General features: G+C 37.6%; 4 protein-coding genes across 22 annotated transcripts; all 4 read left to right on the top strand.

The window, feature by feature from the left end:
* On the top strand, positions 7 to 6,813 carry LOC105164726 (casein kinase 1-like protein HD16). Of its 18 annotated transcripts, none has more exons than XM_020695187.1 (19): positions 7 to 219; positions 1,092 to 1,223; positions 1,305 to 1,378; positions 1,474 to 1,543; positions 1,632 to 1,687; positions 1,783 to 1,854; positions 2,557 to 2,651; positions 2,755 to 2,821; positions 2,922 to 3,051; positions 3,128 to 3,346; positions 3,455 to 3,597; positions 3,676 to 3,850; positions 3,954 to 4,044; positions 4,123 to 4,280; positions 4,372 to 4,560; positions 4,638 to 5,293; positions 6,091 to 6,179; positions 6,257 to 6,350; positions 6,504 to 6,813. In XM_020695187.1, exons 1-16 carry the CDS (start codon positions 133 to 135, stop codon positions 4,695 to 4,697), a joined length of 1,818 nt encoding a protein of 605 aa, XP_020550846.1. In that variant the 5' UTR covers positions 7 to 132; the 3' UTR covers positions 4,698 to 5,293; positions 6,091 to 6,179; positions 6,257 to 6,350; positions 6,504 to 6,813. The 18 variants fall into 18 exon arrangements, with proteins under 18 accessions (XP_020550846.1, XP_011081764.1, XP_011081765.1 ...); XM_011083462.1 differs by having other exon boundaries at positions 6,091 to 6,151; XM_011083463.1 differs by having other exon boundaries at positions 4,638 to 5,255.
* On the top strand, positions 6,946 to 7,905 carry LOC105164725 (lachrymatory-factor synthase). The gene has a single exon (XM_011083460.2). It carries the CDS (start codon positions 7,225 to 7,227, stop codon positions 7,723 to 7,725), a length of 501 nt encoding a protein of 166 aa, XP_011081762.1. The 5' UTR covers positions 6,946 to 7,224; the 3' UTR covers positions 7,726 to 7,905.
* Positions 9,431 to 10,260, top strand: LOC105164727 (lachrymatory-factor synthase-like). The gene has a single exon (XM_011083467.2). It carries the CDS (start codon positions 9,519 to 9,521, stop codon positions 10,005 to 10,007), a length of 489 nt encoding a protein of 162 aa, XP_011081769.1. The 5' UTR covers positions 9,431 to 9,518; the 3' UTR covers positions 10,008 to 10,260.
* Positions 11,002 to 22,321, top strand: LOC105164729 (ribosome biogenesis protein BMS1 homolog). Of its 2 annotated transcripts, XR_848051.2 has the most exons (19): positions 11,002 to 11,343; positions 11,979 to 12,125; positions 12,221 to 12,311; positions 12,534 to 12,652; positions 13,165 to 13,355; positions 13,435 to 13,645; positions 14,200 to 14,440; positions 14,831 to 15,297; positions 16,576 to 16,690; positions 16,888 to 17,078; positions 17,182 to 17,531; positions 17,885 to 17,972; positions 18,047 to 18,265; positions 18,372 to 18,611; positions 19,305 to 19,514; positions 20,626 to 20,895; positions 21,034 to 21,237; positions 21,579 to 21,808; positions 21,952 to 22,316. XR_848051.2 is itself a non-coding variant. In XM_011083468.2 (18 exons), exons 1-18 carry the CDS (start codon positions 11,161 to 11,163, stop codon positions 21,738 to 21,740), a joined length of 3,699 nt encoding a protein of 1,232 aa, XP_011081770.1. In that variant the 5' UTR covers positions 11,002 to 11,160; the 3' UTR covers positions 21,741 to 22,321. The 2 variants fall into 2 exon arrangements, 1 of the variants encoding a protein (XP_011081770.1); XM_011083468.2 differs by having other exon boundaries at positions 21,579 to 22,321.

Here is a 22,490-nt window from a genome sequence, read left to right on the forward strand (position 1 = left end):
GGTGGTTTGTGATGGTGGTGGTGAGACTGTAGGAAGAAGTGCTGTTGCTGCTTTAGGGTGAAACAACTTTATTGAAGAAGGCTGGGTATTATAGCAGAGTAGGGTAGTGTAAAAGCAGAGGTGGCAGAGAAGATGGATGAGTACGATAGTGGTGGGCGCGGCAGCGATAAGGGTTTGGGAGCTGAGGATGAGGGGAGTACTGCTCCCCTTCCTGAAAGGGTTAGTTATATGTATACACATATATCTAATGTGGATTTTTTGTGGAATTTGATTGTGTTTCATTTTGTTTATGTTATAATTTTGATTTTCTTTCTCTTTCTTCTCATTGTACGGAGGGGGGGTTGGGTTGTTAGAATTAGGTGTTTATGTTTGGGTAGAGAAGGTTGTGCCATTTTAGAGATGGACCAGGTGGTGGAATCAAATTCTAATATTTGACTTTTAGGTACTTTGTTATGATATTTGCTCAAAAATTAATCCGAGTTTGATTGTTTCTTTGAAATTTTAATTTTATACATGATTGTTATTTCCTGAAAAGCAATATCTTTTTTTTTATTTTTTTTATTTTCTACACTTATTTTTTAGGGCGTGGAACAATTTATTAAGGGTAAAGGTTATGCATTGTTAATGGCATGCGGTCGGTCTCTGTGCGACATACTGTTAAGTTGTCTTTTGAGGGATTTTATTAATACCTACTGTTTGAGGATTGTAGAGGAAGCTGTAGATGCTTCACTGTAAATGCAGTATTAGGTAGTTCGATGTTTTTTTGGCATTTATTGTGCATTTCCAGCTCATTGCATTTATGATATTCTGTGTTACATTGGGTTATTTAGGGAAGGTTCAAGTTCTTATGGGTTGTTGATGAGAAATTCTTCATTTGGCTTGCTAGTCCAGACATATGGTGTGGAAAAGCATACACAAAAACCCGGTTCTGTATAAGGAAGTCACATCTTACTCATATTTGTGTTTCATTTTATTCTAGGCCGTGCTTAAACTTTGGTTCTGAAAGTATCTGACTGAGATTTGATGGCAGCGTACTCTGTTCTATGAAATTTGAGCATTGTATTAATTAGTATTTGATTTATCTGCAACAGGTCCAGGTTGGAGGTTCTCCTGCTTATCGAATTGAGAGGAAACTGGGGAAAGGAGGATTTGGGCAAGTGTATGTAGGTCGTCGAATAAACCCTCCAAATCCAAATGAACGGAATGGTCCAGGAGCTGTAGAGGTATAACATTCATCTGTTTATGATATGTGCAGCAGGGAGTTAGGCGTACCCATGGGGATATAACCTTCTTTATTTCTTTAGGTTGCATTGAAGTTTGAGCATAGGAGCAGCAAAGGCTGTAACTATGGACCACCTTATGAATGGCAAGTGTACAAGTGAGTGCATTTTCTTTTCACTAGTTTGTTAACATCCTAGATGCTGCTTCTGTCAAAAGATAATGAACTAAAATATTTCTTGTGTGTTTTTGTAGCGCTCTCGGTGGCAGTCATGGTATACCTCGTGTGCATTTCAAGGGACGGCAAAGTGACTATTATATTATGGTACATGATCTCTGTAGCAAACCACTTGTTCAGCACTGTTTGCATATGCTTGTTTTTGCTATGCGCAGCTAACTCTACAATCTTTCAGGTGATGGATATGCTTGGTCCTAGTTTGTGGGATGTCTGGAACAACAATTCCCACACGTTAGTCTCATTTTCTCAAGAAGTTGAATTTACATTCTTAATCCTCATTTCTTGTATAACATCTTGCTTCTAATATCCTAGCATCATTTTTGCAGAATGTCCATAGAAATGGTGGCGTGTATTGCTATTGAAGCCATCTCCATTTTAGAGAAGTTGCACTCTAGAGGGTAATTCTTTAAAAAGTACCTTTTCTGCAATGATTGCTAATTTTGGACATTAAGCACGGATTATACTTGATTTTAGTAGTAATGCTATGACACAAAGAAGTTAAAGTGAAGCTTATAAAAGAAGTTTGTACACCTATGCGTTCACTCTTGTTATTACTGTTGTTGTTGCTGCTGCTACTACTACTATTACTACTATTAGATTTACACAGTTTTGCATTGTACTACTGGTAGTATGGACTATGGAGAGTGATTTGCTCTTATAATGACCAGGCATCTCTGATAAATCCTTTTCCATCTGTTTCTTCTTCTTCTACTTTATGGTTTTGACTTTGGAGCAAGGTGGGACTTGTTTGGTTAAAGGAAATGCGGAAGGATTGGTTTCAGTGTTGGGGCTTTGATTGGCCCATGAGTCGAGGATTCCAATCAAAGATTGGAATGCTTTCTGATTATGGGTTGTTGCTTGGACAGTTAGGTGGAAAATCTTTATCTGATCAAGGGAAATCCTAACTGATTTTCTTCTCCTCATTCTGACTGGTTGAATAATCTTTTCTATGTCAGTTTTGTATTATATGTAGGTAGAACTTTAGAAGTGAGTTCACCTTTACTGCTTTTCCAAAGAACCTTATGCATAACATGTTGCTGCCATTTTACTGTGTTTTGAAGATATGCTATGCAATTAGTTGATTGCTGCGAGTTCTGCAGATATGTGCATGGGGATGTAAAGCCGGAGAATTTTTTGCTTGGTCCACCTGGAACACCTGATGAGAAAAAACTTTTTCTGGTTGATCTTGGATTGGGTAACATACTTGTCATGCTGTAGATGATTTATGTAGAAAAAATTCTCACAATGTAAAATATCACAGTGTGAACCTTATCATTTTTTCTACTTTTTCAATGCAGCCACCCGGTGGCGTGACACTTCTACGGGCCTTCATGTTGATTATGATCAACGACCAGACGTGTTCCGGTAAATATGATTCTCTACTTTTTGTTGCTGCCTGTATTTGTTGGCATTATATTCTGTTTCAACTCACTGTTCTTACAAAGTGAGAATATTGGTGTTGCAGAGGAACTGTCCGCTATGCCAGTGTACATGCTCATCTTGGAAGAACGGGTAGTCGTAGGGATGATTTGGAGTCCCTTGCTTATACTCTCATTTTTCTTCTCCGAGGCCGGCTTCCTTGGCAAGGGTACCAGGTTAGCAATTGTGGGTCTGAAATGCACACTCTATTTATGAAGAATCCTGTTTGATGCTTGTCTGATGATTTATTAGGGTGAGAATAAAGGCTTCCTTGTGTGCAAAAAGAAGATGGCAACTTCTCCAGAAACTCTTTGTTGCTTCTGTCCTGCACCTTTCAGACAGTTTGTCGAGTATGTTGTTAATTTGAAGTTTGATGAGGAGCCTAATTATGCAAAATATATATCTCTCTTTGATGGAATAGTTGGTCCAAATCCAGATATCAGGCCAATTAATACTGAAGGTGCTCAGAAGGTATTTCTTGAATTCCCCAATGCCTGTGTTAGGTTTTCTTGTTGGCTTTGAACTTTATGGATTTGGTTTTCCTCTTACGAGACTTTTGTTTTTTTCCGCATTGTGAAGCTTATATATCAAGTAGGACATAAGAGGGGACGGCTTATGATGGACGATGATGATGATGAGCAACCAACGAAAAAGATTCGCATGGGGATGCCTGCAACACAGTGGATTAGTGTGTATAATGCTCGTAGGCCAATGAAACAAAGGTATCATGATTTAACTCTTTAAATTTCTTAAAGGTTTTTTCAGGAACTATAGACTTCAACCCATATTTGATCTGGTAGATATCACTACAATGTTGCGGATGTGAGACTTCCTCAGCATATTGAGAAAGGAAATGATGATGGCTTATTCATCAGTTGTGTGGCATCTTGTTCAAACCTGTGGGCCCTAATTATGGATGCAGGGACTGGCTTTAGTGATCAAGTTTATGAACTGTCACCTTATTTCCTTCACAAGGTCTAATATTTTTCTGTGCTACCATCCCTTTAGCTGCTAGTATTTTATTTGGTTTAAGTTGTCTACAAAGGTGAAGTTATTACTTTCATTTTATTGACTGTAGGAATGGATTATGGAACAATGGGAGAAGAACTATTACATCAGTGCAATAGCAGGGGCTAACAATGGGAGCTCATTAGTAGTCATGTCTAAGGGTTAGCTTCTCAGTTCAATACGTGACAATATTTTTTATGGCATTTGTGATTCAGCTGATGAATACCTTAAAATTACAGGTACTCAATATCTGCAGCAGTCTTATAAAGTTAGTGAATCTTTTCCATTTAAGTGGATCAACAAGAAATGGAGAGAGGGGTTCTATGTTACAGCTATGGCTACTGCAGGAACTAGATGGGCAATTGTTATGTCTCGTGGAGCTGGGTTTTCTGATCAAGTATGTTATCATGGTCGCTATTTGATTGCTGCCCCTCTTTTACAAGCCCAAATCTTACACAAATGAAATAAAATGATTTGTTTGGCTTCAGGTTGTGGAGTTGGACTTTCTTTATCCCAGCGAAGGTATTCACAGGAGGTGGGATGCTGGCTACCGTATCACATCAACTGCCGCAACATGGGATCAAGCTGCCTTTGTTCTTAGTGTTCCTAGAAGAAAACCTTCAGATGAAACCCAGGAGACACTTCGGACTTCTGCATTTCCCAGTACACATGTCAAGGTTGAGTGTTATATATTTCTTTACTGTTGTTGGCAACTTTTTTCATGCTTGGTCCTTAGAGTTACTTGTTCTTGCAGGAAAAGTGGGCTAAAAATCTTTATATTGCTTCTGTGTGCTACGGGAGAACTGTATCATGAGGCATCATAGTTTTGTCGGGGGTTCCTTGGAGCTTACAGAGGATTGACAGCTCTTAATGGAGTTATAAGCAAATGCCAAACTTTTCTCCACTGGAGAACCAGGATCGCTTTTTTCCTGCTGCCAATCCGACTCATTGTGCCTATTGGAACTTTGATGTATGCTTACTCTTACCATCAACATATAGAATTATATGTAACACCTGTGCACTGGGAGGCAATTGTGTCTAAATGCTTTAGGCAGTTTTAGATCTCCAGTGAGTGTAGTTCACGCACTGCTGAAAACTTGTATAGCATCAAACAATATTTACCTGAAGGTTTAGTGCACAGGCTATATGTTCATTGGTGATGGTATAATGACGCATGCAGTCAGATTTTCCAGTGAAGCTGGATCTTGTCTATTAACGGTCCATCTCTCTTTCAGTCCTTGCCCCTGTTGTGTATTTATATATACTGTAATTTTTACCCATGATTTTGTGAAATAGGAGATTGACCTGGAAGCTGGCATTACTTGGATGCTGAAATGAAGAATTTGTGGTTTATTCATTAATCATTCAATTGGTTGGTTCTATAGCACTTTGGGAATCTGAATTTATAGAGTAAATACTATCATCCATATTAAGTGAATCATTCAATCATGCCTCTTTGTGACCAAATACATATGAAAAATGCAATTTACCCTGTTGTGATTTGAGAAATGAGCAAAAAAACCCTGTGAAAAATAAAATAGCAAATTACACCCTGTGTTTTGGAAAAAGAAGCAAATTACCCCCCCTATCTAAACCATAGATAGGGGAGTAATTTGCTTGATTTTTTGAAACATAGGGGGTAATTTGCTAAGTCTATTTTCATAGGGGGTATTTGCTTATTTCACATATGAATATATCACAGGGGGTTAAATTGCATTTAACCCCATATTTGTAGGGTCTTTTCTACTTGAATGTATCAGTATTAGTAGAATTTCCTGATGTGCTCTCAGTTCTGATCATCTAGCAGATCATAATATGCTGCTGCTTACGCTAATCCGTTCTGAAATGTTGTATTGGCAAATAGAATGAGTTTGGATGTGTATCAATGATTTTCAAGCAGCAGTTTGCTGTGTATTACTTGTCATCCACCTTTTGTTCTATTAACTACCCTATACGCATGTTGGACTTTTCTTGCCTATTTGGCTAGTTTGGGTATTGTGTTATTTTTGCAGTAATTCGACGTTTGAAACTCATACTGCTTCGTTTTGTACTATTAGTTGAATTTTAATGGTAAACAAAGTTAAGTGCATGCCCTTGTTCAAGACAGTTATATTATGGGGATAAAATGTCTCCTCTTGAAGTAGGAAAAAACTTGCATGCTGCTATGTAGCTGATTGAATCTCCTTAACCTCTCACAAACATTGTAGGAGACTGGGAGTTGCTTCAAAGAGCAGAAGCGAGGCTATTGTCATGCCCCCATCCTCAGTTGTAGGAGTTACAGAGAGAATGAATTTTGGTTTGTTTCTCTTAGTTTTCCCATCAATGCACAGTTTGTATTTGACTCTGTTTGCTGGCTTCATCTCATTCTTGCAGTGAATTTATAGAGAACCTGCAAGCCGATTTTTTCTCCTGATGTTGTGTGGAGACAATTGTAGGGAGTAACTACTCTGTTTTCCTGTACTTTCAGGTTAGTCACATGTATGGTATGAAAGTGATTTATTCGTCTACTTTGATTCTTGCCCTGGTTACTTGTATTTTGCTTTCAAGTTTCATCGTTTGTGAATGAGAAGAATTGCTATAATCTTAACTCTAATGTTGTCTGCGTTTCTTGTTCTTGAAGGTAACGGCAGTGAGGATTATTCCTTGGCCAGTTCAAGGAAGTTGTCGCACGTATCCCATGTCCTGGTGTACTCCTGGTTGCGTTGTCTTTTCTCAGGTTGGCTGGAGGGATCTTAATACCCTTCATGCTGGACACCGAGTGGCACCGCAACTTTGCAGGGAGCAATGAATGTAGTGTATATACATCATAATTTAGGTATTTAAAATTTATAGTACTGAGGGTTTGTGCGACATGCAAATGAATATTGGGTGTTAAGGAGCTTCTGATAATCTTTTCAGTCAAAATGATCAAAATCTACAAGAATTAAATAGCCTGATTATCCGAAAACGGAAGGTTGCTCAAAATATACCAAAATCTGAACCTCCCAACTTCTCAAAAGAATGAGTTTACATCACATCTGCCTGATTAGATATTTGTATCAGATTGATTTTCCCAGCACTAGATTTGATAGTAATGAAATTATACAAAATCCAGCGCGTAATTTAATCAGAACTCAATTACGTCTGCATCAGTGGACGCTCGAAAATCACGGGGTCAAGAAATTGAAGTGACTTTGAAACTCCAATAAAATAAAGCAACGCAAGTGACAACGGCATTTCTGCGTGCACGGCAGTCGGAGTGCCGGCCTTTAGGGTTTTACTAGTTACATATAGTTTATTCTGAATACACAAAACATATACACCCACCAACTCTCCTTACCCTGCCATCCTGAGACTTGAAGATGGACCAAAACCTTTCTCAACGAAAATGGGAGGCTAAGGTCTCCACAAGGCTAGAGAAAGCCAGGGCAGACCAAATATGGCCTCTCTTTGAGGACTTTTTTGGGCTTCACAGATGGTTCCCGAGCCTTGCCACATGTCATGGCATACATGGTGCTAATGGTGAACCTGGTTGCATTCGTTACTGCTCCGGTTTTGGACTCAAACGAGAACAGAATGCAAACGAGTCAAACCCGGGCCTGAGCTGGTCAAAAGAAAGGCTAGTAGCCCTTAACCGTGCCCAAATGACATTTACTTATGAGATGGTGGATTGTAACATAGGATTCAAGTCCTACGTTTCTACTATTAAAGTTATCCCAGGGGACGGTGGAGCCGTCGTGGAGTGGTGCATCAGCCTTGATCCGGTGGCGGGGTGGGAGCTGCGAGATTTGGTGGCCAAGTATGAACTGGGGCTGCAGCTTATGGTGGAGAAGATGGAGGCTGCCATCTTTGAGTCTTCTTGAATTCTAACAAGAAACTTTGTGGGGAAGTGATAGGATGAAGACAAAATCCCGATAAGTCCTTGTTTTTGTGAATTTCATAGCCCCAAGCCCTGTGTACTAAGTAAGCTTTCTTCCCCCACTCCCCCCCATTTCTCTTTTGTAAATTGTAAGTGTTCTTATGAACAAATTGCTTGTTGGCTACAACTGCTCTATTTCATATCTAAATTTTTTATTGCATCTTTTATTTCATGTAACGTACATACATTATATGTATAAAATATTTTTTAAAATAAAAAATACATTATGTAATTTTTATGCATAATATATGTGTATCGAATGAAATAAAAATATAATAGAATTTATAATAAAAAATCCAATCCATCTTGAGCCGGCGGGTGGAAAGTCATCACATAATATAGAGGAACCAAACGATGGAGTCTGATTTTACTTTGACTAGTCTTTCCTCCACTCCATCACCCCTTTGCCACATTTTCCTTCAATGAAAATGAAGGGAAAATAATAATAATAAACAAAGTTGCTAAATATCATTCAAATATATCTAAATTCTAAATATTCTTATTATTCATTACAATTAAAATAAAATTAGAAGAAAAAATATTTAGTCTATCTTGATTTTAAGAAATTAATAATTGTTTTGAGTGATTAAAGAATCTTGTGTACTTTTTCTCGCTTTGTGGGCACGATAAGTACTGGTGTGGGGTAGAGAATAAATGCTAAGGCATAATAATAATAATAATAATAATAATTCCACTTTTAAGAATCGAAATCAGACTCATCTACTTGCACAAAATAATATGCCCACATGTCTGCTGTAGGTCTGTGCCATTACCACTACTGCCTATTTGCATTCAATTCCGCGTGTGTTTGTGGGGTCGATCCAATCCTAATATTTACTGCTCTTTCATATGCTTTATATTAGGAGATCTTAATTGAAACATCTCAAACTTGTTCTTAAATACTTTAAGAACATCATAATCTTATTAAATATTTGTTTGATTATATTTCAATTAATGAATTTGAAATTATTCGTTATCTAATTCCTAATAACAATTTATTTTTAATTTTTTTTGGATAAGTTTAGACTTAAAGGAATTTTAATTATAATCTTAAACTATATTTTTTCTTGTACATGGATGGATTTTAAATTCTTTTAATACAGAGTTCTTTGAAATTATTTCTCTATATACTTTTTTAAATCAAATTTATTAATCCACATATAGCATAAGGTACGAGAATGTTATCGTAATCATTGAACAAAAAATCATTCGAATTATGTTCAATTTTCTCCAATCAAATCACATGATAAATATATCATACTTGTTAGGGTAAATCACAACAGACTATTATGATATTTGTCATAATTACAAATGTTTCTTTGTTGTTTGAAAAATTACATTAATACCCCGTTGAAATAATCGACCGTCTAACAAGTAGCTCCTACAATTGGTTGTCACGATAAGTTATTTGTTGAATGATCGTTAATATCAGGAGGCATTTGCAATTTTTCAACCAACAAAAAAAATAATCATAATTATGATAAATTTCAAACGAGCTCATCATAATTTATCTTGTCTATCATAATCTAATCAAATTATATGGTTGACTTTTTGGTGCAATTAAATTGAATTTGAATAGGAAATTTTTATACTAATAAGAATTAGATGATTTAATTAATACTTAATTACTTAGAACTCTTTCCTCAAAATATATCAGCCATGAGTCATGAGTAGCTCAATATCCTTTCTCCCATTCAAGCCAAGCCACTACGTTTTCTCTCTCCCAAGAACAGCTGAATGGCAGCGGAAGCCGATGAGCCGAAATGGGAAGGCAAAGCCACAGCCAAGCTACACAAGCCCACACCCCAACAGGTATGGCCTCTCCTAGAGGATTTCTGCAGCTTCCACAACTGGCTCCCAACCATCGACACGTGTTGCAAAGTCGAGGGGGGGCACGCCGGCCTCGTCCGCTACTGCGCCGCCACTCTGCCGCCACCACCGGACGGCGGCGATGGGGTTGTCAAGTGGTGTCACGAAAAGCTGGTAGCTATGGATCCAACCCATAAGTTGTTAAGCTATGAAGTATTGGAGAACAACATGGGGTTTAAGTCGTACAAGTCAACCATAAAAGTAACGGCAATCGAGGGTGGCGATGGTTGCCAGATCGAATGGTCGTTTTTAGCTGATCCAGTTGAAGGTTTGAGTTGCGATGATCTGGTCAATTATCTTGAAATCAGTCTTCAAGGGATGGCGCAGAATATGGAGAAAGCATTGGAGGCCTCTTGATTGCAAAACTATGTTATGAGGGCTATGTATCTATCTTGTAAGGCAACAATCAATTAGAATTATGATATGCGTACTTGCTATGTTGAATGAAATCCAATAATGTTGGAGTTTGGACTGTTTTGAATGTTGATGTTAGGTTTGATTTTGCTGTTTGTATTTACATCTTACAACATTGTGGTCATATCAAATCATATATACTTGTAAAATCCTTTATAACTTGTTGACTATAATAGAAAATTAGCCTTGCCTGTTAGCTCTTTATTGAACTGAATACTGGTTTAATATAGACATTTTTTTAAACCTTACTGCATTCCCACTTCCAGCTTTACTGAAAATACGTCAAATCTTGGCATAATGATGATCAATATTGGGCCCTTGACATTTTTTACGGACAACACAAAAAAATGTAAATGGGTCACTAGGCTGGATATCCAGCCCCAATGTCTGATGCTAAATAAGACCTTAATACAATACAATATTTTGCTAAGTTTTTCAAAACATGATTGATTTACTGATAAATAGGTATGAATTTAATTAATCTGTTTTTTAGACTATTAATTACTGAAAAATATGGGGTTATAACATAATACATTCATACAAACACGTTGTAAATTTGTACTGGTGAAAGATTAGACCAAGTTAAGGACGGATTTAGAAATAAAAGTTTGAGGGCAAAAAAATTATACTAATACATTGAGTTCACATTATTGAGGGGTAATTGGAGTAATTAGGGGGGTTGATATATAAAAAAGGTAAAGTTTAATTATAATGTTTTAAACAATTACAATTCTTGGGGGCTGAAGAAAAGGAGAAAGCAAGGTGGGTAAAAGGAATTTGTTGACCTAAAGCTTTGGGCTTCTTAGGGAGCTTCTTTTTGCAGGCTTTTTAACGAATTGGGCTTCCCATTGAGTTGGGCAGTATTGGCCCATTAGCATACGACGTCGCGCTCTTTTAACCAAACTAATTTACATCAAAACTAAATTTATCACGCGTCGTAGAATTTCCTCCCTCCTCCACTCCCCTTATAACTCCTACTTGTTGAACTAAACCCCCTTTTTCCTGCCTCGCCGCACCGCCGTTTCTCCCCTCCTAGAGTCGGCGCATTATCGCCGAGAACCCGAGGTGCGCTGAAGTGCACCACAGCGTAGGGAGCATGGCGAAAGAGAGTGGAGGTTCACACCAAAAGAATAAGAAGAAGAACGACGAGAGCAACGAGCAGGGGCACAAGTCTCATAGGACTCGGAAATCCGGAGCTTCGGCGAAGAAGAAATCAAAGTCCAAGCCGAATTCGAACGAAGGTCTCACACAGGAGCAGAAGAAGCTCAATAATCCTAAGGTATTAGTTGGAGAGAATGTACTCTGCTCTATGCTTCTACTTTGATGAATTGTTGTATGTATTTATTTTCGGATGGATATATCTTCATTTTTTGGATAGTAATTTGCGCATAGCATGGAGTTTGCTGTCACGCGTATAGGTTTTCTCAGTTTGCATTTGTTTTGTTTGACTATGTAACTTGATGTTAAATAGAGCTCGCGAATATCAATTTGATGTAGTTCTGATTTATACAAGTTGTGGCTTGTTTTATGCCTATAGTTTTCTATAGGAATTTTCTGCTTACAGCTTCTGTGAACTCAATTATGTTTCGATGGTGGAGGTCTCAAGGTTCTAGTGTAGCATGCATGCAGTATCCTTTACATTGAGTATTATGCACCAGGTGCTAGGTCAGCTGCGCTAGCATGATGAGAATTGCTCCATATTAGTGTGCTTTACTGAAGTAGGCGGCCCCTCTTGATGCTTAACAAACTTAAGAGAAACTTGTGTTTCTGGGATTTCATTCATTATTTTTGTATATTATGGAGAAGTTTCCTTTGGTACCTAGCAACAATTGTAGCTCATCCTAGCAATATATTGTACTTTCAGTTAATTAGTGAATATTTTCAGTGATATGCTTGACTATCTGTTTATGTTAGGCATTTGCATTCACTTCCACTGTGAAAGCTAAGCGACTGCAATCACGAGCCACAGAGAAGGAGCAGAAAAGGCTTCATGTCCCCAAGATTGATCGCACTACAGGAGAACCTGCTCCTTTTGTTGTTGTAGTTCAGGGACCTCCACAGGTTTGTGCAAATGAGGTTCTAGTACTCCTCTGAAATGTATATATGCTGCATTAGATCTTCTGATCTAACATTGGACATTTTCCATTGTATTTTAGGTGGGAAAGTCATTGCTGATTAAGTGCTTAGTAAAACATTACACGAAGCACAATTTACCTGAAGTTCGCGGACCAATTACTATCGTATCAGGTTGAGTTTGCTTGTCATTTCTTCAGTAGAACCTTTTCTTATTGCCATATGTTTGGAAAAAGGAGATATAGATCAATGTGCAAGTGAGAGCCATACATTTCTGTTGTATGTTTGCTGAGACATAGCTCTATAAAAAGACTTAAGGGGACTGTGGACTTGTAGAATTTCTTGTGTTTGGGTGCACTTGTTTTATGATGAGTAATTGATTGATTTATGATTCAGGCAAGCAAAGGCGACTGCAGTTTGTGGAGTGTCCAAATGATATCAATGGGATGATAGATTGTGCTAAGTTTGCTGATTTAGCTTTGCTCCTCATTGATGGAAGCTATGGCTTTGAAATGGTGAGCTTCTATCATTACCCTCTTTCTTTCTGTTACAACCTCCTGAGCATTCAGGACATCTGAATATTATGTTTTGTCATTCGTTAGAGTTCGATTTGTCCAGTTACCGAAATCACTTAAGCTGATGAATTACTTGATAAGGAAAGCACATATAAAGAAAGTGGAGCTCTATGAGGATGCTGTTAGGATGCAAAAAAATGTATGTTGGTGATCTGACTCTGTTATTCATCTGGAGCAATAGGATTGTCCTTGGCTAACTACAGTAACTCCTGTTATGTAAGGATAAACAAGCTTATAGGATTCCGTCCACTGAACTATACCTCATTTTCTTTGCTTTTTTTCTAAATCTAAAATGTTCATGGTAAAGTACACGTGTTCATTATCTTTCTTGTACTGTTTTGCTGACTATCTTTATGTAAGTTTTTCTGATCTATGACTATGCCATTTTTTTGTTATAAATCCACTGAAGCAATTTTGGCTATTTTGATATCAGTGCTCTAATATGTTTGCAGGAAACGTTTGAATTCCTCAACATATTGCAAAATCATGGATTTCCTAGAGTAATGGGTGTTCTTACACATCTAGACAAATTCAAGGATGTAAAGAAACTCAAGAAAACAAAACAACGACTCAAGCACCGATTCTGGACTGAGATTTATGATGGTGCCAAATTATTTTATTTATCTGGCCTTATTCATGGAAAGTAAGTGTGTAGCTGTTTCTTTAATGTTTTTCAATGACTGGCATCTTAAATAGCTTTGCATTGGCTTGATTGTGGACAGGTACACAAAGCGTGAAGTACATAATCTAGCAAGGTTTATTTCTGTGATGAAATTCCCCCCTTTATCTTGGAGAACTTCTCATCCTTATATCTTAGTAGATCGATTTGAAGATGTTACACCCCCGGAGAAGGTGCACATGAATAGTAAATGTGACAGAAATGTTACCTTGTATGGTTATTTGCGCGGCTGTAATTTGAAGAAGGGAACAAAGGTACATAATGTGAATCAGTTTCTTTCAGATTGATGTTTTAATGTTGCTTATTGGTTGCAGGTGAGTTTAACTCTAACTTCCAGCTGGAGTAGTATGTTTTGTATGACTTAGTAAGAAAAGCCGACAAAATTTATGTTGTTTAGTTTTCCTTGATTGTTGTAGGGCAGGGCACTTTATGCTCTATTTATTCCTTTGAATAACTAAAGAAATGTGTATTATACATTTTGTTATCTGGATTACTGGCTGTTTGGGTAGAAAACCTTATCACCTATAATTTTCTCAGTTGACATGTATGGAACACTATTTGTTGTAGAGTTAATCTTGAATTTGTCAAGGTATTGTTCCTGTGGTTCCAATATTTTTGTGCCTAGTGATGACTGGAATACTCCTGATATTGTTTATTATACATTTCTATTGCTTCTCTGTTAAGTAACTTTCTGCCTCCAAATTTACGACTGTTGGTATGTATGGTTTCCGAGCCTATTATTTTTCTTTTTTTCTTTTTTTTTGTTGTTATATAGTTCTGTATTTTACTAAGTCACAGCATAAAACAGGCACATATTGCTGGAGTGGGCGATTATCCTTTGTCTGGAATTATGGCTCTGCCTGATCCTTGCCCTTTGCCGTCAGCTGCCAAAAAGAAAGGATTGCGTGATAAGGAAAAGCTATTTTATGCACCTATGTCCGGACTAGGGGATCTCCTTTATGATAAGGATGCTGTCTATATAAATATAAATGATCACTTTGTGCAGTTCTCGAAAGATGACGGAACTAATTCAGAGGGGATACACAAAGGTTATCTTTTCCGTGCTTTAATTATTGTTATTATTGGAGTGTTTACAGATTTTGGATCATTCTAATTTATTCTTTTATGCCTATGCCATCAATCTCGAATCAGTTGTTACTATACCTTACCAACACAATGCCCCTTTTTCTAAAATGATTTATCTGCTTCCGAAAGTTCTCCCTCAAGTCAAATGATGTGATTCCAGGAACTCCCTCCCCGCCGTGTGTGTGCATGTGTGTGTGCACTATGATGATCCTGTGGAAAACTATGCTTATTGTGATTAGATTATAATGGAATGATGGGCCAAGGTGGAGAGTCAAGCATCTAATTGCACTTAGCTACTTCCATTTTTTGTCTTCTCTTATTCTCCGCTAAAATGTGGTGCCTTTGTCTGGCAGGAAAACAACGTGATGTTGGTGTCGAATTGGTTAAATCATTGCAGAAGACAAAATATTCCGTCGATGAGAAGTTGGAAAAGAGTTTCATAACACTTTTTGGAAAGAAACCTAATTCATCATCTGAAGCTCCATCTGGTTCAGTTAATGCTCATGAACTGGCAAATCAGGAAGTACCTTTAGAGCCTGTGGAGCATTATCAACCTGAGATAAAAGATGAAGATGGTGAATCAGATGAAGATAGTGATACTGAGGATGAAGATGGTCTGGAATCCTCAGATGGAGAAAAAATTCTTAAAAGAAAATCATCTTCAGGAATTATGGATGATAGTTCTGATGAGGAAACCAACTATGCATCAGAGCAACAGCCTCAAACACAATCCAACTTTAAGGAGCAGATTGATTTCCATGAGGGAAGGGTGAGGAGGAAAGCTGTTTTTGAGAATGAAATGGATATTGACAATCTGAAGGTAATTCTTCTGCAATTATCTCATATATACACGCTTTCCTTTCATGTTGCTTTTCTTGTTAACTTTGAAATGGGATGAATGGGCAAGCGTAGGAGTTGGCACCAAAGGAGAGAATAAAAAGATTGAAGCATTCCATGGAATCTTAGCCTCCTTTTTCAGACATAACAGTATTTCAAATGCATCACGTACTCAGGCATTGCTCTTTAGCATAGAGCACACTAGCGTACAAGTACATGTAGGAGCTCTAAAAGGATTGATAGCAGATTAAGTTAACTGGTGATGTGGAACTAAATAACATATGAAGTCAAAGATATCATTTCATCAAATGGCATCTAACTGCATTTTCATTTGTGGTATCTGTCTTCTAATTAAGTAAGATCATATGATGCATAATCTGATGTACAACAATAATGTGCAAACTGTAGAAATGTTATGTTTGGTTTTGTTTTCTGAGTGTTTTGGAGATAGAGAGAGAGAAAAATGAGATAAATAAGTATGTGTTGGAGATAGAGTGTATGTTTGGATTTGTTTTTAGAGGTAGTTTAAAATGTTTTAAAATAAGTGGTGTAGGTTTGATGTTGGGATTTGGGAGACAAAAATCACTGTTCATTTTCAAATTGTATCTCTTTTATATATAAATATGTATATATATAAATGTTGTATGCTTAATGTTGTATTTTGGGAGACAAAAATCAATGTTCATTGTCAAATCTCTTTTATATTATATTTATATATATATATAAGTGTGTGTATATATATTATACATAGAAAGTTCAAAAACAAAAAAAAGAAACACACAGATAAGGTGTTAAAAAATGTAGGCAAACATTGAGTGTGTTTTGTCTTGTCTCCGGAATTGCCCAAAATGAAACCAAACATAGTGAACTGGAAGTCACTGAGCGCAGTTTTATAGCAGGATGAAGCTTAATAGAGGCATGCTTTGTTTGTTCAAGCAAACCAGGAAGTTGGTTGTAGTAGAAGATTAACATACATGATGAGACTGTCTTTGGGCACTCCTGTAAAATTCTCCAATGTATTTCATGTCTAGCTTGAGTGGAGAACTGAGATGCATGCAGTGAATCTTCGAATTTAACACCTAGCAAGTGATCAACAGTAAAGCAAGTGTTGGATTCTAGTGCATCTTAAATTTTGTAAATTTCCGTGCTGTCCTGTCCCCGTGTCTTGTCTTGTGGTATTTTTTTGGGTCATTGCTACCATTTGTATCATCTATAGTTTTTATTTCTTAGCTGCAATATGATATTAAACCTTTAAATGCAGGATTCTGATGAAGATGATGAGAATGATGAGGATTCAAGTGATGGTGATGAAACAGAAAATGGTGGTGATGAACATGCATCTACTCGTTCTGATTCTTCAACAGATGATGGAGAAGGTAATGGTGTGTTTGTCTTCAGATTTTACTAAATGACTAAAATGATGGATTTGTGGCATTTAAATATATGTTATTTGAGAAGGAGTCATTTATTTTCTCTGTCTCTCCATTCCCTTCTTTCTCTGCTATCAAAATGATCCTAGTGTTTCAGAAAATAAAATTGCCATGTTCCTCATAAGTTGAGGTTGTTCTGGCAGATGATGAGATGGGAAATGTTTCGAAATGGAAGGAATCCTTGGCCGAACGAACTTCCTCAAGACAGAACATTAACCTTATGCAACTTGTATATGGTAAACCTTCATCAAAGACTTCCAATGAGATGAATGAGTCCAGTGACGAGGAAAGCGAGGATGATGAGTTCTTTAAGCCTAAAGGCGAAGGAAGCAAGGTTAGCCCTTATATGACCCCTTGAGTCTCTCTCTCTTTATCAAATCGGGGACTTCCTATATTAATCTGTTGCTGAGCTTTTGTGTCATAACTGTGAAGTGCAGACATCAAAGGAAGGAGTAAATGGCAATGATGTGGACCTTGATGACTGCTCGAAATTCTTAAAGAGAAGTCAGAAGGATTGGAGGAATGAAGATTTAATTGCAAGTATTCGTGATCGTTTTGTGACTGGAGACTGGTCAAAGGCATCCTTGAGAAATCAACTCTCTGAAGTTACGGCTGCTGATAATGATGACGATGATGCAGTCTTTGGTGAATTTGAAGACTTGGAAACAGGTCAGAAGTATGAGATCCATCAGGCAGGTGATAGTGGTGATACCTGCATGAATGATGACTTGGCTGCAGAGGACCGAAGACTGAAAAAACTGGCTCTTCGTGCAAAATTTGATGCTCAATATCCTTTGACAGTCTACTTACTTTCCATTTAGTTCTGTAGTATAACCTTCTGAGACTGCATGTGAACTAACTAGGTTGCATTCATGCTGCAAAAACCTAGATTGCTTGCAGTCACACTTTGAATGCTTCTTATTATGAGTGAACTTAAAGATTTGTTAGCATGTGTTGCTTTTTGCTGGCATGATTTGGTTTTCGAAGTTTGGCTGAGATGAGTGCCTCGTCTGGAAAGCTTGCTGGCTTACCACTGGATTTATTAGTATTGATGATAATAGTGATATGCCATATTGCTACTTTCCATGGTATCCAATAGATATAACCTGGAAAATCTGTGTGTCCTTAATTCTCGTTTACGTATGATGGTTCAGAATTTCCTGATGAAGATGATGATGACACCAAGTCAAGTCGTGGCCAAAGCAATGGAAGTGGGTTCTTCACCAAGGTAATATCTCTGGTCCTAACTTCTATGAGCTATGTCAAAGCCCAAAGAGTTACTTATTCTCTGCATTCCTGTAGTTAAAGGAGGAGATTGAACTCCGGAAACAAGTAAACATTGCTGAACTTAATGAACTTGATGAAGTCACTCGCATTGAGGTAGAAGGTTACAGAACTGGGACTTATCTTAGACTTGAAATCCATGATGTGCCGTTTGAAATGGTTGAAAATTTTGATCCTTGTCACCCTCTTCTTGTTGGTGGACTTGCATTGGGGGAGGAAAACGTTGGATATATGCAGGTGAGGAACTATGCTTATAAGGTTTTAGTTTAAGTTTTTCAATTTATATGAAATTCAATGACTAGTTCACTGCTCGTGTACAAACCATTCCTTTTTATCTCTGAAGGTACGGCTGAAGCGGCATAGATGGCACAAGAAAGTACTGAAGACTAGAGACCCAATAATTGTTTCTATTGGATGGAGACGTTATCAAACTGTTCCGATATATGCCATTGAGGACCGTAATGGGCGACATCGCATGCTTAAATACACTCCTGAACATATGCATTGTCTTGCAATGTTTTGGGGGCCACTTGCTCCTCCTCATACTGGGGTGGTTGCTGTCCAGAATTTATCAAATAATCAGGTAAATCAAATCGTCCTTTGCTGCTTATGGTGAAAGAACTGAACTCTGTTATTGTTGGAAAGAACAGTTAGAGCTGTGGTATTGTGTTGCCAAATTGGAGCATTTTAATTCCACTTCCTCTCCACAAACTATAAATGGGAAAGTAAGGAATCAGGAAAATAAAATTTTGGCAGAATTTCAGTTTATCTATATTTCAAGAACACTGATAAGAGCTGTCAAAATATTTGTCATTCTTATTGCTAGCCAAATGTTGATTCTGTTTCACATTAAGTGAATTCAATTTTTGGATAGCATTTCTAGCTTTGGTCCTTAACTTCTCCAGTCACTGTGGTGTTCCTAATCTTTTTGTTGGAGTATTGTGATCTACCCTTACCATTATATCTACTTTGTCCTCTTTGAAAATAGGACATGTTTTTATCGAAATCTACACAATACATTGGAAATACAAATGCCCCCACCCCGAGGACATGTTTTTCTTTTTTCTTTTCTTTTTTCTAAAAGACTTAATCTACACGCTTCATTGGAAGTGCAAATTCCCCCACCCCCACCGCAAAAGAAGCAGGACATATCCTTTAATTGCTGGCGTAAAAGATTTACAAGTTTATTGATTGTTGGGTTTCAGTTCACACTTTCAGTTTGGGATGTTAATTCTTATTCCATTTTCCATGTCCAATTGCTTTTGATTTGTATCAGGCATCATTTAGGATTACAGCTACTGCGACTGTCCTCGAGTTCAACCATGCTGCAAGGATAGTGAAGAAGATCAAGCTAGTTGGTTATGCCTGTAAAATCTTCAAGAAAACTGCGTTTATTGAGGATATGTTCACTTCAGATCTTGAAATAGCAAGGTTTGAAGGCGCAGCTATACGAACTGTTAGTGGAATCCGTGGGCAAGTGAAAAAGGTACTTTTCTTACCAGAGCATCAACCCAAGAAATCAACCCCCATTCTGGTTCTAAAGCTTTCTTTCTGGTGCACGTTTTTGTTCCTCTTTTATAATCTTTGTTTTTGTGTCAATTTCTTATACACGTCACTTGTTATCACACTTGTATTGACTTTAAAACTTCTGTTGAGGTTTACAGTGATTGTTTGGTCGGATGTTAGTTGCATTTGTTGATTGTTTAAGCTGTTTGTTCACAGCTTTGGCATGTAGCCTGCTAGTTTTAGTTGTTATAGTTGTAATCAGGAAGAAAGATCAAGAGTATTTTCCCTCCTTTTTCCCATTGACTAACTTCTATGAATAGTCTTTCCATCTTTTTACATTATGACTTTCCAACATTTTCATTCTGGTAGGTGCCTCATTAATCAAACTTACATGAAAACTTAGCAAGCTTATCTTTTAGATTTAATCTGCTTGTGTGCTAGCCAGAAAACGAAGTTTGGTATTATGTAAAATACTGGCTACTTGAATAGCATAATTCAGAACAGGAGCTACAGGGGGGAGCAGGACCAGTCTGCTGTATTTCACTTGAATATGGTATTAAAATATACAGAATTGTGCATCTGCAATGTGCTCAATAGCTTAGGCTTCAGATGAAACAGTTTCTGTTTTGGACCATGGAGGCCTTCTCTTTCTGCAACACATGTGCTAATGTACACAAAATCCAGGGTTATCTATTTCATGCTGCTTTATACCATTACCTTCTGCTGGTTGGACGTTACAATTCATTTTATGCTTCGAGTACATAAACTTGCAGGTGTATTGGTCTAGGTGTTATTGTCACCTTTGTCTATTTGTATTTCCTTTTGCTGATTAAATTCATTAAGCTGTGGTTGGAAATGAGTTATGAATGTGGCTGGGAGTTGAGTAACTTGAGTTTAGGGAAATGGTGGTAATGGGAAGGGTAGCAAAAGAAATAGGAAAATAGTTACCATGTCTGTGTTTTTCAAAAAATGTGAATATAGCTGTAGATGGAGTTTATGTTGGCTGTTTATTGCATTATCTTATGCTCACATGCTCTTAACCTTATACTTTGATATTGCACTCTTTTAGAAGCAATTATTTTGTTCTTTAGGCTGCAAAGGAAGAGGTTGCTAACAAGTCAAAGAAGAAGGGTGGGCATGCGAAAGAAGGCATTGCTAGATGCACCTTTGAGGATAAAATTAAGAAGGGCGACATTGTATTCTTGCGTGCTTGGACTCAGGTTGATGTTCCTTGCTTTTACAACCCCCTGACAACAGCCTTGCAGCCACGTGACGAGACTTGGCTGGGAATGAAAACAGTTTCTGAACTAAGGAGGGAACAAAACCTTCCAGTGCCAGTCAACAAGGATTCACTTTACAGGGTGAGAACATCCTACTATAGCTCTTTTCCATCCCTTCCCCCTCAAGAAATAAATAGTATTTAAAGTAGTAAATAAATTGATTTTTTCACTTATTTGTGTATCTTCTTACCATTCATTTTCGTTTTTCTTTGCCTAAAGCCTATCGAGAGGAAGCCAAGAAAGTTCAATCCATTGGTTATCCCCAAGTCGTTACAGGCAGCTCTACCATTTGCATCAAAACCCAAGAACATACCTCATCGAAGACGACCATTACTTGAAAATAGGAGAGCTGTAGTCATGGAGCCTCATGAACGAAAAGTGCATGCTCTTGTTCAACACCTTCAACTCATTAGAAATGAGAAGGTAATTACTGGAACAATTTCAGAGAAGAATTTTTCTGTGTCACGTGACTAGTTAATAGACTTTGATAGTCCATGTTGCTAGTGGTATAGTGTGCACATATTGCATAATTGTTCTGCAATATGATTTATTGTTGTTTCTTTTGGATTATTAAAATTTTGCTGGAAGAACTTTTGGTTGTGGCTCTCTGGGTGCTTCTTACTGGCGGCATGGCATTTGTCAATCAAGAAAATATTGTTCCAGTTCCAGTTTCTCCGGCTTCAATTCTAGCCTCTTAGCTTTTCCAATCATTCTCAGCCATAGTAAATTGTGGTCAGCTGACCCTTGGAATTTTGTTTTTGTAGATGAAAAAACGGAAACTGAAAGAAGAGGCGAAGAGGAAGGCACAGGAAGCAGAGCGTTCAAAGGAAGAGCAACTTTCCAAAAAGAGACAGAGAGAGGAACGGCGTGGAAGATACATAGAACAGGAAAAACTAAAGAAGAAAATCCGCAGAAATACAGACTAGTGTTCTTGTACCAGCATTTGGTGGTGCACCAGGCATATGATATCGGCTTTTGCTGCATTCAGCATACGGTATGTTGTAAATCCTCGTATCAACCTGTGGAAATCCATGCTTCCCAAATGTTAATTTGGGCAAGTGCTGCCTCCATCTACACCATACTAACAGGCAGATGCAACATTAATGTGGCCCCTCATCCAAATTCGTTGTGCTGCAGAGTACACGTTACGACAGCCAAAGTGGAAACAGCAGGCACTGAAAACATATCAAGCCTCTTTGTTGTATGTGGGTTGCAGATAGTGGTAAGCCGGCATGCGGAGAGTGCAAATCTCTGTTCTAAGGTTCTGAGTCTGGATATGTAATGGATGGTTGGGCCCAAATTTTGTTTTGAGGTTTGCTTGGTTTGGCTCTAAAGTCTAAACCTATGGAGTTGCGATTCAATGCACTCCCAAATACAAGTCAAAATATCTTGTAAGAGTATTTGCATATTTGATTTCAGAAAAGCTACAGCTGACAGCTTTGGTTTTTCGGGACTGCATTCTTTTTCTGCTTGCAAGGTTAATAACTGATTTTTGTTTAATTTTCTATTAAAGATCCATGATTTCCTGATCTTTACTGGCAAAGATGAATTCTTATCTCAGAGGGTTCTGAATTCCAAGTCCTAGAGCCAAGACTTTCTTAACCAGCAGCGGTTTCTGTCATATTGTTTAATACTTTTTTCCTTGCTTCTCTGTTTTCAATTTAAAAGCTACATCT

The sequence above is a fragment of the Sesamum indicum genome, linkage group LG6 (assembly GCF_000512975.1).
Source record: "Sesamum indicum cultivar Zhongzhi No. 13 linkage group LG6, S_indicum_v1.0, whole genome shotgun sequence".
Classification (NCBI taxonomy): domain Eukaryota; kingdom Viridiplantae; phylum Streptophyta; class Magnoliopsida; order Lamiales; family Pedaliaceae; genus Sesamum; species Sesamum indicum.